The sequence below is a fragment of the Chiloscyllium punctatum genome, chromosome 24 (genome assembly GCF_047496795.1).
Source record: "Chiloscyllium punctatum isolate Juve2018m chromosome 24, sChiPun1.3, whole genome shotgun sequence".
NCBI lineage: Eukaryota > Metazoa > Chordata > Chondrichthyes > Orectolobiformes > Hemiscylliidae > Chiloscyllium > Chiloscyllium punctatum.
The window spans coordinates 42,847,195-42,866,317 of NC_092762.1; the positions used below are offsets into that span (position 1 = coordinate 42,847,195).

Here is a 19,123-nt window from a genome sequence, read left to right on the forward strand (position 1 = left end):
GCTCATTACCTCTTCTGATTCTTATTAATTAATTTGTTTGTTTGTTTTTGTTTGTTTTGCTTTTGCTTACAAAACTTCTGCTCTGTTGTTCAAAGAAACTCCACAGCTTTGTGAGCCTGTTTTAGTGACTATCCCCTTAACTAAAATTTTAAAACTATATAATCAGTGAAGCCAGGTCTCACTCTAGTATCTGACCTGCCCTGGAGTGCCATCAACTGGGAATAACGTAAGCAACTAATGATAATGATAAATATTGTCCAGGGATTTGTGAAGGTTTATAGCTCAGGTTGAGGTTTAGGGTGTAGGTTTGATATCCATTTGGATATCAAACCTACAGCTCAATGAGCAAACCTATAGCCTAAATTGGGTGAAAACAATGACTGCAGATGTTGGAAACCAGATTCTGGATTAGTGGTGCTGGAAGAGCACAGCAGTTCAGGCAGCATCAAAGGAGCTTAGAAATCGATGTTTTGGGCAAAAGCCCTTCATCAGGAATAAATTGTCCAGGGAATTTGGCAAGAATTTATTTTGAGTTTTGCATGAGAGGACAGATGCGATCTTAATTTTATGTACTATCCAAATTAAGGCACTTGTAATCATGAGATGATTCTTCAGAATGATACTGTAGGCCAATTTTTAGTTGTGTGTTGAAGTCTCTGACATGGGATTGAACCCACAGCCTGAGGCCAGATTGCTGCTCACTAAATGACACCAACATTTCACTGGTAATCAGGCTGGACCTGCTTGAATGAACTGATTAGGTTTGCAATTAATCTCTATCTCTAGCTGTTGTATTATTGAACTGTATGATATTGGGTATAATGTTAATCCAGAATGTATGTAGACATAACCACTTGTGAATCTGGCAATGGCAATCTGGCAAAAATGTAATTTACTTGTGGTTTTGTTATTGAAGTTCTCAGTTTACAGTTGATGAATATTCCTAACATGTGATACACTGTAAGAAATGCTTCGTTTTGTGGGGGGGGGGGGGGGGGAGAATAGAGAGGAGGAGAAAGAGCGTGGACTTATTGCCTACCTTATCAGGGAAGTGGAATTTGTTCACTGAGATTCAGCAGGGTGGATTTCTAATTCAATTCTAAACCTGTTTGTTGTAGCAAGTGAGTGTGATATTTCATACGTTATTCCATTCTCATTGTTGTGGCAGATACACTAACTATGTTGGGTGATCTCCCTCCTGATGACTCCCTCAGTAGTCCTGAAATTGTACAGCCAGGTTTGGCGAAAGACCCATCAACAGGAGTGTCTCCGGCAGTTAACATCTCTGCAACAAATGTACCATGTGCATCCTTCAGCACTGCCGCTGCTGCTTGTACATCCACCGTCACTTTAGCAGCTTCCCACATGGTATCAGGTATCGTATCCAGTTTTGAACTTTGTTTCTCTGGTTTGTTGTGTCACCCTACGCCAAGCAGTGCCCATCTCGCCTTGTAGCAGTATTTCATCACTGTTCACTCTTTCTCTCTATATAACTAATCTCCTTGTTTGAATGCTGTATGTTCACATCACTCCAAATTAGCCTGTATTTGATTCTTTGCTATTGCTGCTCTAATGAACCATTCAGAAGTCCTTGAGTGGTTAGTGTAGCTCTTAGCACATCTCCTGTGTTATTTAAGCATGGGAGCTGTCAACGTGCAATTCTTTCTTTTGGAAAAAAGCTTCCACTCTGCACTTCTAACTATAATTACAAAAAGAGATGTCCTCTCTGGCATTGGTATTTGACTAGCAGTTTAATTCCAAATGTACTTTTCCACCTGGAAGAACCTGTTTTTATTACAAAGTATAATAAAAGTAACAAATATAGTTGGTTCTGATATGGTGTGATAGTTCTGTTCTCGTGCGATCTTGTATTATGAGAAAATTTGCACAATAGCCATGTCATTTAAGCTAATGGAGCTGGAATCGCGTTATAGGTGATATGAAAAGTTTGCGGTTCTACAAATAAGGCTTTAAATTCTTTAATCATGTCAAAGCCAAGTCATGTTGAAGAAACACGCATTATAGCACAACTGACTGTACTGAAAATACTCTGGTCAGGCAGCATCTGAAAGAGCAGTTAAGTTAACATTTCAGATCTGTGACCTTTTGTTAAAACTGGGTAAGAAGGAGAGATATATTAGGTTTCAGCAAGTAAAAGGAGGAAAAAAGAATGAGAGGTGTGACTATGGGATGTAAGTAATCGCGAATGTGGTGCCACTGTTTAAGAAAGGTGGTAAGTACAAGACTAGTGAGCCTGATTCGATGGTGGGCAAGTTATTGGAGGGAATCCTGAGGGGCAGGATGTACATGAATTTGGAAAAGCAAGGACTCATTAGGGATAGTCAACATGGCTTTGTGCGTGGGAAATCATGTCTCTCAAACTTGACCGAGGTTTCTTGAGGAAGTAACAAAGAGGATTGATGAGGGCAGAGCGATAGACGTGATCTATATGGACTTCAGTAAGGCGTTCGACAAGGTTCCCCATGGGAGACTGATTAGCAAGGTTAGATCTCATGGGATACAGAGAGAACGAGCCATTTGGATACAGAACTGGCTCAAAGGTAGAAAACAGAGGGTGGTGTTGGGGGGGTTGTTTTTCAGACTGGAGGCTTGTGACCAGTGGAGGACCACAAGGATCAGTGCTGGCTCCCCTAATTTTTATCATTTATATAAATGATTTGGATATGAGCATAAGAGGTATAGTTAGTAAGCTTGCAGATAACACTAAAATTGGAGGTGTAATGGATAGCGAAGAAGGTTACCTCAGATTACAACAGGATCTTGACCAGGTGGTCCAATGGCTGAGAAGTGGCAGATGGAGTTAATTTAGATAAATGCGAGGTGCTGCATTTTGGGAAAGCAAATCTTAGCAGCATTTATACACTTAATGGAAAGGTCCTAGGGAGTGTTGCTGAACAAAGAGACCGTGGAGTGCAGGTTCATGGCTCCTTGAAAGTGGAGTCGCAGGTAGATAGGATAGTGAAGAAGGCGTTTGGTATGGTTTCCTTTATTGGTCAGAGTATTGAGTATAGGAGTTGGGAGGTCCTGTTGTGGTTGTACGGGGCATTGGTTAGGCCACTGTTGGAATATTACATGCAATTCTGGTCTCCTTCCTATCGGAAGGATGTTGTGAAACATGATAGTGTTCAGAAAAGACTTTACAAGGATGTTGCCAGGGTTGGAGGGATTGAGCTACAGGGAGATGCTGAACAGGCTGGGGCTGTTTTCCCTGGAGCGTTGGAGGCTGAGGGGTGACTTTATAGAGGTTTATAAAATCATGAGGGGTATGGATAGGATAAAAGAATAGTGTTTTTTTTCCCTGGAGAGGGGGAGTCCAGAGCTAGAGGGCATAGGTTTGGGGTGAGAGGGGAAAGATATAAAAGAGACTTAAGGGGCAACTTTTTCATGCAGAGGGTGGTACGTGTATGGAATGTGCTGCCAGAGGATGTGGTGGAGGCTGGTACAATTGCAATATTTAAGAGGCATTTGGGTGGGTATATGAATAGGAAGGGTTTGGAGGAATATGGGCTGGGTGCTGGCGATTGGGATATCTGGTCAGCATCGACAGGTTGGACTGAAGGGTCTATTAGGTAAAAACAATGACTGCAGATGCTGGAAACCAGATTCTGGATTAGTGGTACAGGAAGAGTACAGCAGTTCAGGCAGCATCCGAGGAGCAGTAAAATCAACGTTTCGGGCAAAAGCCCTTCATCAGGAATAAAGGCAGAGAGCCTGGAGGGTGGAGAGATAAGCGAGAGGAGGGTGGGGGTGGGGAGAAAGTAGCATAGAGCACAATAGGTGAGTGGGGGAGAGGATGAAGGTGATAAGTCAGGGAGGAGGGTGGAGTGGATAGGTGGAAAAGAAGATAGGCAGGTAGGACAAGTCATGGGGACAGTACTGAACTGGAAGTTTGGAACTAGGGTGAGGTAGGGGAAGGGGAAATGAGGAAGCTGTTGAAGTCCACATTGATGCTCTGGGGTTGAAGTGTTCCGAGGCGGAAGATGAGGCGTTCTTCCTCCAGGCGTCTGGTGGTGAGGGAGCGGCGGTGAAGGAGGCCCAGGACCTCCATGTCCTCGGCAAAGTGGGAGGGGGAGTTGAAATGTTGGGCCACAGGCCGGTGTGGTTGATTGGTGCGGGTGTCCCGGAGATGTTCCCTAAAGCGTTCTGCTAGGAGGCGTCCAGTCTCCTCAATGTAGAGGAGACCGCATCGGGAGCAACGGATACACTAAATGATATTGGTGGATGTGCAGGTAAAACTTTGATGGATGTGGAAGGCTCCTTTAAGGCCTTGGATGGAGGTGAGGGAGGAGGTGTGGGCACAGGTTTTGCAGTTCCTGCGGTGGCAGGGGAAGGTGCCAGGATGGGAGGGTGGGTTGTAGGGGGGTGTGGACCTGACCAGGTTATCACAGAGGGAACGGTCTTTGCGGAAGGCGGAAAGGGGTGGGGAGGGAAATATATCCCTGGTAGTGGGGTCTGTTTGGAGGTGGTGGAAATGTCGGTGGATGATTTGGTTTATGCGAAGGTTGGTAGGGTGGAAGGTGAGCACCAGGGGCGTTCTGTCCTTGTTACGGTTGGAGGGGTGGGGTTCTGAGGGCGGAGGTGCGGGATGCGGATGAGATGAGTTGGAGGGCATCTTTAACCACGTGGGGAGGGAAATTGCAGTCTCTAAAGAAGGAGGCCATCTGGTGTGTTCTGTGGTGGAACTGGTCCTCCTGGGAGCAAATATGGCGGAGGCGGAGGAATTAGAATACGGGATGGCATTTTTGCAAGAGGTCGGGTGGGAAGAGGTGTAATCCAGGTAGCTGTGAGAGTTGGTGGATTTGTAAAAAAATGTCGGTGTCAAATCAGTCGTCTTTAATGGAGATGGAGAGGTCCAGGAAGGGGAGCGAGGTGTCAGAGATGGTCCAGGTAAATTTAAGGTCAGGGTGGAATGTGTTGGTGAAGTTGATGAATTGCTCAACCTCCTCGCGGGAGCACGAGGTGGCGCCAATGCAGTCATCAATGTAGCAGAGGAAGAGGTGGGGAGTGGTGCCGGTGTAATTACGGAAGATCAACTGTTCTGCGTAGCCAACAAAGAGACAGGCATAGCTGGGGCCCATACGTGTGCTCATAGCTACCCTTTTGGTTTGGAGGAAGTGGGAGGATTCGAAGGAGAAATTGTTAAGGGTGAGGACCAGTTCGGCCAAATGAATGAGTGTGTCGATGGAAGAGTGCTGTTGGGGATGTTGGGAGAGGAAAAAATGGAGGGCTTGGAGGCCCTGGTCATGGCGGATGGAGGTGTAGAGGGATTGGATATCCATGGTGAAGATGAGGCATTGGGCGCCGGGGAAGCGGAGGTCTTGGAGGCGGTGGAGGGCATGGGTGGTGTCTCGAATGTATGTGGGGAGTTCCTGGACTAGGGGGGGATAGGACAGTGTCGAGGTAGGTAGAGATGAGTTCAGTGGGGCAGGAGCATGCTGAGACAATGGGTCGGCCAGGGTGGTCAGGCCTGTAGATCTTGGGAAGGAGGTAGAACCGGGCAGTGCGGGGTTCCCGGACTATGAGGTTGGAAGCTGTGGGTGGGAGATCTTCTGAGGTGATGAGGTTCTGTATGGCCTGGGAGATGATGGTTTGGTGAGGCGGGGGGGGTGGTCATGGTCGAGGGGGCGGTAGGAAGAGGTGTCCTCGAGTTGGCGTTTGGCGTCAGCGGTGTAGAGGTCAGTGCGCCTGACTACAGCTGCGCCCCCTTTATCTGCTCGCTCGATGGTGAGGTTGGGATTGGAGCAGAGGGATTGGAGGGCTGCGCATTGTGAGGGTGGGAGGTTGGAGTGGGGGAGGGGGGTAGACAGGTTGAGGCAGTTAATGTCCCGGCGGCAATTGGAAATGAAGAGGTTGAGGGCAGGTAATAGGCCAGCGCGGGATGTCCAGGTAGATGCAGTGTGTTGGAGGTGGGCGAAGGCGTCCTCGGAAGGTGGGCGGGTTTGTGAAAGTAAGCTCGGAGGCAGAGGCGGCGGAAGAAGTATTTGACGCCACGGCGTGTATTAAATTCATTGATGCGTGGACGGATGGGGGTGAAGGTGAGTCCTCTGCTGAGGACTGATCGTTCATCCTCATTGAGGAAGGGTCTGGAGGGATAGTGAAAACTCGGCAGGGCTGGGAGCTGGGATCTGGTGTAGGTGTGGAGCTGGGAGTGGGGACGGAGCCGGTAACTGGAGTGGGTGTGATGGTGGGGGGAATGGGGGAGGAGTCATGAGCAGGGGTGGTGTTCCCCTTAGGGTTCTGGGGGCCAGGAATGATGACAGTGGGATCAGCGGGGGGGTGTCAGCAGAATGCAGGCGAGTGGCATTGGTGGGGGCGGAAGTGGTGGCAGACATGCCAGTAGGGGTGGCGGACGTCAAAGGGTATGTTTCCGTGCTGTAAACCTCTATGACTCTATGACTGTAAGTAGTATGGAACAATAAGGGAATGATAGTGGGAGATGTGAAGAACAAAAACATTAAAAAAACAAAAAAAACCTGCAGATGCTGGAAATCAGAAACCAAAATAAATCGTTAGCATCTGTGGAGAGAAAGCAGCGTTAATGTTTAGGTTCAGTGACCCTTCTTCAGAACAAAAATGTATCCTGAAAAGTTATGTCAAGGAAATGAGAGCAAGATGAGAAGGGCAAAACAAAGAAATGAATCAAAATAAAGTCTAGCATTGTGATTGAATTATTGTGCCCAGTGCTGAGTCCAAAACAGTTTCAGAATGTTGTCCAGTGGGAAGATGAGGTGCTGTATTTTAGGTTGGCATGGGAATGCTGCAGCAGACCAAGGACTTGGAAGCAAGATGAAGATTTAAACTTACAAGTCATGGGAAACTCTGGATTGATAATTTGTTCACTTTTTTATTGTTGAAACTGTGAGCAGCTGGTTCTGTTCCATGGATTTTTGAGTTTTGCAACATTGCATTAACTGTTACTTGAGCTGCAGGTTCTACTCAAACTACGGAAAAATATAAGCAGAAGAAGCTTGAGATTTAAATGAGCTTCTACACTTCAAATAAATTTAGTTTCTGTGGAAGTTTCTTTCACTTTGTTTGTACCAAGGTTTTAATCTCGTCTGTCAGAACCTCCTATATAAAGATTTATCTTGGTTTGCCCCCAGTTGGAGTACTGAGAATACAGTACCAGGCAGCACACCTTAGGAAGGATATATTGACCCTAAATGGAGTGCAGCGTAGGCTTATAACAATGAATACCTGGATTTCAGGGGTTACAAATAGGATTGTACAAATTAGGCCTACCTTCTCTTGAATTTAAAAGGTTAAGAGGTCATCTGATTGAAGATAAAGTTAAATTATTTCCATTGGTTGCGGATTCTAGAACTATAGTCAAAAAGTTAGGTCCAGACCATTCAGGAGAGATGTTAAGAAGTAGTTCTACACAAAGCATGTAGTCTTTGGGACTCTCTTCGACCAAAGGTAGTCTGTGCCAGACCAGTTGTTAATTTTAAATCTGAAATAGATAATTTTATTGTTAAGCAAAGGTATTAAGGGATATGGGTCCAAAGTTATGGGTCAGCCTTGGTCTCATTAAATGGTGGAATAGGCCTCAAGTGGCTACTCCTGTCCCATTCTGTGCACACAAAGATAATCTCTGACCAAAAAGAGGGCTGCCAGCATATTCAGCAGAGCCCACAAACTACGGCCTATTGCTTGATCAAAGCTTTGAGGTTAGAAAATACCGATGAGAAGATGGCAGTGTCATTCCTATATTAAATTGGTACATTGGAGTTGATGTTTTAAAGAATTGAAGGTGGGGAGGAGCATGATGGGAGGGGCTGTGGCATCCTGTTTAAGAGGGGGCAGGACAATTCCTAATGCTGATCCAGTAATGTAGACGTAGGGTTGTATTTGAGATTGAGTTAATGGAAATTCATTATTGTCTGCGTGGTCTATAGTGACTTCTGTATGTAATCTTACCGCATGTCATTCCCAATTCTGAATTCAGTAACTTTAGGCAACCTATTCTGTTTGGCATTGCTTGCTGTTTCGAAGTATTTGGTGATTTTTATTTCCTCCTCCTTCCTCTAGTTTAAACCTTTGAGATGCTGTTAGATGGATACTTGTTGGAAGGAGACCTTTGGATTTGTGTGGAATTTCTGGGACCAAGGTTTGATTGCATCCCAGAATGATGTATTTAAGGGAAGATGGACAAATTTGTGAGGTGGAGAGACGTAGGTCGCTTTGCTGATGAGGTTAGATGAAGACAGGTGGAAGGAAACTTGTGTGAAGCATTAATGTTGACGTGACCAATTTGGATTGAATGACTGATTTCGATGCAGTGCATTCTAACATGGGTCTTAAAATGGGTTCGCAGACTGACCGATCTTGTAGTTAGCAATGTCAATGGATGCATTGCCCATGGCAATGCCTCTACCAATTAGTCTGTTTGCCAATCAGTCAGAACTGTCCTCTCCTGCAATAGAAATGTTGGTTTCACCTTGAATTTGTATTCTTGTGAACTGTCCCGGTGAAAACACGCTGAAACGCTCGCCAAGATGTGCTTTGTGCAAACAATGTTTGTTAGAGAGCTGTTCTCCTGTCTTCCTCCACCTTCCCTGCTTGATCTCCCATTTGAAGAATACAACTGCCTGATAACAAATGTCTTCTGTTAAAACTTGTGTTAATATGTTTATTTCCAGGGCAGGTAGTTTACTCCATGCCAGTCACTTGTTCAAATTCTCTGAACTAATAATGTAGCGCAGGTACCTGAGAGGTAGTGGTCATCTCTTCTTTTGGCCATTACTTTAGCTCGACGTTGCCTTATAGTTTACCTGATGTTGAGGGTCATTGTTTAGTCCTTACCAGACACTTGTAGAAGTAAAGGGTTGGAAGATATTGTCCTGTCACTTAGAGTGACAAATATTCAAACCTGAACCAGGACACCGCGACATTTTTGTTTTTTTACAGAAAAAGAAAACCGTTTCTCTGCCAAGCTATGGCGTTAAGCTGTACCTGAAAGAACTCTAAACTTAACCTGGAATGTTACAAGAAGAAAATGCCAAGACCTTACAGTATCTTGTCAAAATTCAAATAAAGTCTCCACCCAGAGATGCCAGTCTTCTACAGATGCCACTGCAGAGACAATTTCAAGATTTTTTTGTGTTTGGTAAATCTGAAGGCTCATGGAATGTTAACCTTCTTTGAGACATTTAAAGCATCATTTCCCCCCACTGTATCCAAGCCTAACTGGGCTGAGCCCATACTTGTATTATGTCGAATTCTGAGTAATGCACCTTAAGAATTTATCTTGTTGGAAGTGCATCAGGTTCGCTAAGTAATACTGGATCTAAAAGGATACACTCATGAATATAGCATGCATAAATGGTACTGCATTCCCTTGAGTTTAGAAGATTGAGGAAGGATATAATTGAGTTATTAAATGGTAATGCAGCACAATAGGATAGATGGAGCAACATTTTCCAAATTAGATCTGGACTACTTAGAAATGAAATCAGGAGGCTGTTTCCCAGAAAGTGATGTTGAAATCTGACTCTCTTCTCTAAAAGGCAGTAGATGTTGCTGATCAATTGGACTTGATTCTGAGGTTGTTGAATAAGGTATCTAGGAGAAAGGGAAATAAGTTGAGGTACATCAGTCCTGATCTAATTAAATAGCTCATTGGTGAATGGGCTACTTCTGTGAAACTGACTGGAGGGGCTGAATGGCCTACTGCATTATGTCCCTGCAGCTATCCGTGTTTGCCATTACAGATCACAGGACTGAATTGCAGTCTAAATTTTAGGGACTGTGGTAGTAGCTAACACAGTAGTGAATGATTCACATCCCTGATGGTGGATCGTGTTATGGCTCATTCAGGAAGTGAAGCCGTTGATTTCTGTGAAGTAAAAATATGAAATCTTGTGACCCTCTCTGCACTTTTTTTTTGCTTTCCTCTCGACATTGTGATTGGTTCCTCCTTTCCATGCATGCTATATTAATTAATAATTTTTCTTATATAGGAGAGAGGGCAGTGACCTCTGTCAGTGCAATGTCACCATCTTGCCAACTTCAGAGAGCCTCGAAATATAGTGCCTGCTGCTCCCAGCGCTGTCGATGCAGTTCTGCCAGACTGGGCTCTCACCGGCCCTGCCCTGCCCACTCGTACTTCCAGCAGTATCACACTGAGCAGGTGCAGGGCCAGACCTACCAAGCCCAGCCTTCTCAGCCTCACCATCTTCATTCCCACAACCAATTCCTCAATCAGAGCCATCAATCATGGACCCACCAACCTCACCCCCACTTCCCACCACCAGAATTCCAGCACGTTCAACCAACCAGGCCACAGTCTGTGGTCAGCGGTACCAACATTCGAGGAGGGGAGATTCCAGCCATGCAGGGGAATCAGGTAAGCACTTATCTAGTCATGCCTGGAAAGAATGGAAAGGTGCTATGTAAAAACCTGAAGTTGTGATTTAATTCCTAGGAATGTTCTTCCCTCGTCCTTGTGACAATTCAATCTTCCAACTGCAACTCAGTCTTTAATAACATTTTCATTTGGGGGAATGTTATTTAATGCATAGGGTTGCCTGGAAACTAGAACTCTATATCACCAACAATGGACATACCAAAATTGTACTTTAATGACACTATCATGTCCTGTCCTTTAGAATCATAGAGATGTGCAGCATGGAAACAGACCCTCCAGTCCAACTCATCCATGCCAACCAAATATCCTAACCTAATCTAGTCCCATTTGCCAACACTTGGCCCATATCCCTCGAAGTCCTTCCTATTCATTTATCCATCCAGATGCCTTTTAAATGCTGTAATTGTACCAGCCTCCTCCACTTCCTCTGGCAGCTCATTCCATGCATGCACCACCCTCTGCCTGAAAAAGTTGTCCCTTTTATATCTTTCCCCTCATCCTAAACCTATGCCCTCTAGTTCTGGACTTCCCCACCTCAGGGAAAATACCTTGTCTAGTTACCCAGTCCATGCACCACATGATTTTATGAATCTTTATGAGAAAGCCTTGTTAATAAAATTCACCTGTAATTTGTGACATTCCTGAAGCCATGACTTCAGTTGCAGTGAAAGGATTGACCTAAGTTGGCATCACCCTCCTCTTCAAATTCTGCTCGAGTCAGTTGATTTATTGGAGGACAGACATCTCTTCGTGAGGATTGTTTGCGCGCACACGTCACTAGTCAAAAGGTGATAGATGTGGGTGCCTAATGTAACAATACTGCCACAGCCACCTTGGTAATGGATATTTATTGTGCCATTCGTGTGAATGTTGAAATTGAGTATCTGGTACTGTTACCTTGTGCTGCCTCCACTGATTGTTTTCCTTACTATAACTTTAGGCTTCTTCATGTGATCTCACTAACCTAGACGAAGATATTGATGGGGTTGAAGGTGCCCAGAAGAGCAGTGCCCAGACACCATCTTGGCATGCCCATAATTCTGAAGAGATGGAAGTGAATGGAAGCCATTCTGGTACAGCCCAGCCCAGGGTCTTGCAGACACCGACTGTTTTGTCACCGACCATTTGGCACACTCCCCCAAATGAGGGTAATAGCAGCCAGGCTGGCTCAGAGCAGCACAGCACAGTTCATTCACCTACCTTTGTTGCTTCAGCGTTTTGGCGGCAGTCCACCATCCAACTGAGTGAGATTCGGAGAAACCAGACAGCAGTTGAAATCCAGGGTCACCAAGGAAATAGTGCACCTCACCAGTCCCCCAGTCACCCATCTCTTTCATTAGGGTGTATGTATAACATGCCTCTTTCTGTTTCTCACAGGTACATTCAGTTGGGACTAGTAAAGTTGTAGGGTTTAACTTCTGGACTTAAGGAGTGTAAAAGCTCAAACAGGCCATTCTGTCCATTCCATCTTCTTTTGACAGCCAATTAATTCCACTCGTGTTATTAATAGTTTAAGTAAGTTATTATTTAAGCATTACTTGAATATCCCACAGAGTTCTCATTCTCCATAACTCCCCATATCCTTTAATATATGCTCGTTCTCCTCTTGCCCTTAACTCCCAAATGTCTTCTTTTTCATCATAATACTTGAATATTCTTGTCTTTTCTTTTCTCCCCAAACAGTAATTTTATTTCTTGTTAAATGTATTCATGGACTCAGCATTAACAATCAGAAAATTTGAAATTCTAACTCTTTTCTAACTACACGTCTTTTAATGTCTTGCAGTTCTCTCGTGGGCTTTTCCCCTGCCTTGAGCTATCACTAATCAGTGGAAATATCTAATCAGTCACGACTTGCTTTTTTTTAAGTTTGCAAGAGTTTTATCAAGTCATGTCTTGACCTGTTATTGCCAATGATAAAGCCCATACTGCAGACCCTTCTATCAAGTGCTGTTAGACTGCGCTGTATCCACTTTTTTCATCTTTTTCAGGGAGGGCCCAGAATTGTGCATAATCTTCACTGGTTCCAGACTGGGATCCTGTACAAGTTGAAAGCTCCTTGTGGTTTTGTACTTTTGGTATAAATCTGGAGTTTCATGTATGGTCTTATCACCTCATACTACATCCTTTAAATGCCCTGATAATTCCAGAGGCATCTGTGGTTGAAATATCTTTGAAAATCTCCCCATATCAATTTGTACTCCATTTATCAACCTCTCAGATAAAGGAACTGCAAGTGATATCACCCACCACAACAAACCAAGACAAGATAAGTAGAAAGCGCTTCATCGGAGGTTCACTGATGTTACCTAGCAAGGTGACAAAACTTCCGAGAACAAATCTACCAGCTCAGTGAGCAACTTAAAACCTAAGCTACACATTTTCTCCAAAATCGCAATCATCATCTTTAATTACGTCCCTCGTGATTTTAAAAGGTCTATAAGAGCACCCCTCTGTCTCCTATGGTCCGGGGGTAAAAACATCCTAGCCTATCCTGCTTCTCCTTTATAATTCAAACTCTCCAGTCTCGGTTACATCCTTGTAAAATCTTCTTTGCGCCCTTTTCAGTTTAACAGCATCCTTCTTATAGCAGGGTGACCAGAATTGTACACAGTTCTTCAAATTTGCCTTACCAATATCTTGTACAACCACAACATGATGTCCCAACTCCTGTACTTAGTGCTCTCACTGATGAAAGCAAGCACACCAAATACCTTTTCCACCACCCTGTCTACCTGATGCCACTTTCAAAGAGCAATGTCCCTACGTCCCAAAGTCTCTCTATTGGACAGCACTTCCCAGGGTGCTACCATTATAAGTCCTGCCCTGGTTTGTCTTAACAAAAATGAAACACTTTGCAGTTGTATTTCTATAACCTCTTTTGGTGTTTCTCTAATCGTAGTGCCCTCTGCATCTATGAAAACTGAGATTCAGTCTTTACTTAGAATCTCTGCTATTCTTTCCATCTCTACTACAAGCTTGATTGCCCAGTGACTATCATGTACTGTTTAATATACCTGTAGAAGGCATTTTTAATCTTGATTTTTGAGGGAGAATGCACTTGAATTGGAGGCAATTTAGCAGAAGTTCTCTAGACTGATCCTTGGGTAGTCTGATGATAACAGGCTGTGTAAATTGGACCTACAATTTCTGGAGTTCGGGAGAGGTGAACTCCTAGAAATGTACACAATTCTGAATGGATGTGATTAGGTAGCTACAAAGAGGAGAAATCTAGAACATAAAGAATCAAGAGATAAGGGGCTCGTTATTTTTCCTCAAATGAAGCAAAATATCTTCACACCATGGCTGTGGATCTGTAGAATTCTCTACCATGGATGATTGGGATTGCTCCGTCGATGGTGATGCTGAGAGATATGTGGGTAGAAAGTAACATTGAAGCTGTGCTGTGATTGTATTAAATGGCAGAGTAAATGTGTGGATTACTTCTGTCCCTGTTTCTGATATTCTTTTGAAAGGATTATGGAAAGCAGAGCTTTAGTTGAGTTAAAATTTATAACGTCCAGAATGGAATACTACTTTTGCATAGTTTAATCCCTTATTGTTGTAACTTATGAATTTGTTTGTCCACAAACATTAGCTTCAATATCGCATTCAAGCGTTTGATGCGTTGTTCTGAACTCTTATTAATGTGACTAACAAACTGAAAGGATTCTGCATTAACTGTTTTCTATTTAAATTCTGAGCATTTCAGTGATGCAATGCTCCTCCTTGTCCTTTCCTAACACTGAGTCATAAAGATGTACAGCACAGAAACAGACCCTTCAATCCAACTCTTCCATGCCAACCAGATATTTATATTAATCTAGTCCCATTTCTAGAACCCTTCCTGTTCATGTACCCATCCAGATGTCTTTTAAATGTTGTATTTGTACCAGCCTCCACCATTTTGTTCCACAAGCTAACTAATTAACTCTCAAGTCAATTAAAGTTCCCTTAGTGGCTTTTTCTTTCCGGAGGGCCTGTGAGGTTTAGAGTAACGTTCCTGAGTAGACTCTGCCTCTTTTCCAATGACTTTAAATTTCCAGTGGTAATATAAGGAAATTTTTTTTCAGTCAAAGCGGTCGGGAACTGGAAAGCACGCTGGAGTGTGACAGAGACACAAGTTTCGATCGTGGCATTTCCTCAAATTACCCTTTCATTTTCCTTGCTCAAATAAGCTTTCGCTTAGAGAGCACTTTTCACCATTAGGTGTTTAAAACCATGTAACAACTAAGGAAGTTTTTTTTTAAGATATAGTCACTTTGGCAGCAATCAGTTTACATACAGCAAGCTCCAATGAGGAGCAATGTGATAGCAGTTTAGTAATGTTCTAGTGAAGTTGATTTGAGGAATAAGTATTGGCAAGAACACTAGAGATAATTCACCTGCTCCTCTTGAAAATATTGCCATAGGATCTTTTATGTCCAGCAGTTCTCATCAGTGCACACTTTTTAGCCTAGTATCCTTCTGCTAAATCTGTAACTCGTCTTCCCCATGGCTCATTTATCCTCCTTGAGGTGTCCAGGACAGACTTTTGTACTCCAGATGGTGCCTGACTAGTCTCTTTGCAATTGAAAGACAATTTTATCCTTGAAATAAAAGCCAATGTTGTATTAGTGTTTGCATCTAAACCAGCCACTAATTACAATGACCGTGACAGTGCAGGTTCAGTTCTTGTACTGGTTGAGCTCACCATGAAGGCCCTGCACTCCCTTTCTACACCCCCACACCACCCACCCCACCCAAAACGTGGGGTATGGTGACCCACCGGTTAAACTCCCTACCAGTCATGTCTCTGTAATGAGAGAACAACATTCCCCTAACCCATTACTGTACATTTTACCCCTGACTAATGCACCTAACCTACACATCCCTGAACACTCTGACGATTTAGCTTGGCCAATTCACCTAAATTGCACATGTTTGGATTGTGGGAGGAAATCCACGGAAACACTGGGAGAATGTGCAAACTCCACACAGACAGTTGCCTGAGGCTGGAATTGAACCTGGGTCCATGTCACTGAAGCATCAGTGCTAACCAATGAGCCACCATGCCACAAGGATTGGAGCAAATAGATTTGGGAAAGTAAAAACAGGACGTACTGGAGCCATGTAGCAGGCCTGGCAACATCTACGCAGAAAGAAACAAAGTTATGAATTCACTATAGCTTTTCTCCAAAGTGTCTCACGCACTTTTAAAAAGTTTCAGATTTCCCCTTGCCCCTCAGTATTTTGCTTTTATTATAGTCAGGTTGTGGAAGATAGTTCCGCTTTTAGGAGCTCCCAGAATTTGTGGCCATCAATATAAAATAGTCACCAAAATCCTGATTATTCACGCACCTAGAAAGACTGTAATGAAAACATGGTTCAGTTTCTTTTTGCTAGTGCAGATTTCTGATCGATCTAGCTGGAACTAGTTTGACAGGGTAATGTTTACATATTTTAGATATGTTTCATTTCAGAATTAGTGACAATGTTTCCAGCAAGCAAATCATTTGTTCTTTGGGTTGGTGCTGACAGGGTGGGCTGAATGGCATCCTTCCGTGCTCTAACAATTCTTTAGAATTTTCTGAAATGTATTGCTTATACTGTGTAATGTAATGAAGCAGATTTAGAACTTTGTTTGATGAATCAACGTAATTTTCTCTACTGAATCTACCTGTTTGCTTCCTTTCAGATTCTGCGTTCTCAAGAGCTTTAGCTCGCCCCACACCCACTACTCAGGCAGTAAGTCTGTCCTGTCAGCCTCCCACATCAACCAGTTATCCCATTGCACGGCCAGTGCCATCTTATCATACTCGCATGCAACCTGGACTCTCAACAACATACAGACCGACTGCTTCCCAACAGCTTCCACCTATGCCAACTTCTCAGCAGCCAGTGCCACCTCTACACATGGTACCATTTCAGCAGCCACCCCTAGCAGCTCCTCCTCTGCTAATGAACACTCCATTAGTGCCAGCTAGTACCCCACAGCAACAGCAGCAGCAACAATGCTCTGTGTATCAGCAGCAACAACAGTGCTCGGTTTATCAGCAGCAGCAACAGCAGTGCTCTGTGTATCAGCAGCAACAACAGTGTTCAGTCTATCAGCAACAGCAGCAATGCTCTGTGTACCAGTACCAACAACAGCAACAGTGCTCTGTATATCAGCAACAGCAGCAGTGCTCAGTCTATCAACAGCAACAACAGTGTTCGGTGTACCAGCAAAGGGGCCCCGAGATCCAAAGAAACCACTGGATGGAGACAGTCCGGTAAGTTTTAACTTGCTTAATATTGCGTGAGCATAATTTCTCCTCTCGTGGTGCTGCAGAGTAGCACCAGTCCTCGAGTCACCGGGACTGACTAGGGAATGAGAAATCATTCCATTCTGTGAACTGAAGAAAAGATGCTGAAATAAATGCTCGAGAAACTCAGCAGTTCTGACAGCATCTGTGGAGAAAGAAACAGAATTACTGTTTCAAGTCTAGAGTCGAAGAGTGTGGTGCTGGAAAACCGCAGCAGGAGAATCGACATTTCGGAAGGGCTTATGCTCAAAACATCGATTTTCCTGCTTCTCGGATGCTGTCTGACTGGCTGGCTGTGCTTTTCCAGCACCACACTCTTCAATTCTGATCTCCAACATCTGCAGTCCTCACTTTCTCCCTGTTTTAAGTTCAAGACTACTACTGAACTGGTACTAAACTTGCTAACTTTCTCCCACACGTTGTCTTTATTTTAGATCTGCAGCAAATGCAGTTTTTTACTTTTATTATTGCCTAATAATAAGGATTCTCTCAGACCATTAATTATTCTGAGACACCAGTGAATCAATTGCCTGCATGATTCCTCCTTGTGGTAAATTTCAAAATAACCTGATTCATAGGTTTATTTGCTTTATTTATTGGAAATGACTGGAACTAAGACATTTTAAGATTACTAAATATTCAAGGGCGAAAGGAGGAGAACAAATTAATTTAATAACCATCACTAGGGAAGACGTGCTAGGGAGACTAATGGGGTTGAAGACTTTCTCTCAACTTAATGAGATGCATCCTAAGGTATTGAAGGCAGTAGTTACAGAGATGGTGAATGCACTAGCAGTAATCTTCCAGGAATCCTTAGATTCTGGAGAAGTCTTAGAGCATTCGAAAGGTGCCAATGTAGCACCTTTAGTTTAGAATGGAAGGAGACAAAGTGCAGGTAGCTGTAGACCAGTTAGCTGAACATCGATTATTGAGAAAATGTTAGAGTTTATCATTTGGGTGGCATGGTGGCTCAGTGGTTAGCACTGCTGCCTCACAGGGCTAGGGACCCAGGTTCAATTCCCACTTTGTGCAAACTCCACACAGACAGTTGCCCATTCTCCCAGTGTCTGCGTGGGTTTCCTCTGGGTGCTCTGGTTTCCTCCCACAATCCAAAGATGTGCAGGTCAGGTGAATTGGCCATGTTAAATTGCCCGTAGTGTTAGGTGCCTTAGTCGGGGGTAAATGTAGGGGAATGGTTCTGGGTGTGTTGCTCGTCAGAGGGTTGGTGTGGACTTGTTGGGCCAAAGGGCCTGTTTCCACAGTGTATGGAATCTAATCTAATCTAATCATAACAGGTATAATTTAGAAATACATAAATCGAACAAAGTCAGCAAGGTGTCATGAAGGGGAAATTATGCCTGATAAATCACCTAGAATTCTTTATGGAGGTAACAGATGAAATAGATAAAGGAGAAGCAATGGATGTATTATTTCGAGTTTTCAGAAAGTGTTTGAAAATGTACCACTAAGAGGCTATAGAAGATACAAGCCCCTGATGCTGGAGATGATATTAGCATGGATAGAGGATTGGCTGAATAATAGAAAACAGAGATGGGATGAGGGAGGCATTTTCAGGATAGCAATCTGTAAGTAGTTGTATGCTGCAGGTATTCGTGTTGGGGCCACAATAATTTACAATATATGGTAATGATTTGGATGAGGAAAGTGAATCTGCTATCACTAAGTTTGCGGTGGGTGGTGAGGATGGCACAAACAATCATAAAGAGATATAGAGTGAAATCATAAAGGGAAATGAGTGGGCAAAAATGTGGTGCAGAGAATATATTGTCGGGAAGTGTGAACTTATGCTCTTTGGACGGAAGAATGGAGGATCTGAATATTATTTGAATGGAGAAAAACTGCGGGACAGAGGAATTTGGGATTCCTCATCCATAAATTGCAAAAACTAGCATCCAAGTTCAATGTATAATAGAGAAGGCAAATAGAATTTTAACTTATTTAAAAGGAAATGGAGTATAAAAGTATGGAGGTTTTGACAAAACTAAACAAAGCACCAGGAGAAAGTGAGGACTGCAGATGCTGGAGATCAGAGCTTAAAAATGTGTTGCTGGAAAAGCGCAGCAGGTCAGGCAGCATCAAAGGAGCAGGAGAATCGACGTTTCGGGCATAAGCCCTTCTTCCTGAAGAGGGGCTTATGCCCGAAACGTCGATTCTCCTGTTCCTTTGATGCTGCCTGACCTGTGCTTTTCCAGCAACACATTTTTAAACAAGGCACCAGTCAGACTACAGCTGGGCTATTGTAAAGTATTGATCTCCTTAACTAAAGAAAGATAATATAATCATAAAATCTCTACAGTGTAAAAAGAGCCATTTGAAGGATTTTTGAGTGTGCGCCTACCCTCTTTAGAGCATCCTACTCAGACCCAGCCCCACCCCATCTGTGTAACTCCCCATTTACCATGGCTCGCCCACCTAGCCTGCACGT

At 43.6% G+C, this 19,123-nt stretch overlaps 1 protein-coding gene across 4 annotated transcripts in view; it reads left to right on the forward strand.

Annotated features, from left to right (window-relative positions):
- LOC140494498 (uncharacterized) overlaps positions 1 to 19,123 on the forward strand; it is a 90,666-nt gene that overhangs the window by 25,125 nt on the left and 46,418 nt on the right. For all 4 annotated transcript variants that reach the window (XM_072593745.1, XM_072593743.1, XM_072593744.1 and 1 more), the window contains exons 6-9: positions 1,169 to 1,375; positions 9,984 to 10,369; positions 11,331 to 11,538; positions 16,068 to 16,644. In XM_072593745.1, the coding sequence (XP_072449846.1) occupies positions 1,169 to 1,375; positions 9,984 to 10,369; positions 11,331 to 11,538; positions 16,068 to 16,644 (1,378 nt within the window). The remainder of the gene's footprint in view (positions 1 to 1,168; positions 1,376 to 9,983; positions 10,370 to 11,330; positions 11,539 to 16,067; positions 16,645 to 19,123) is intronic.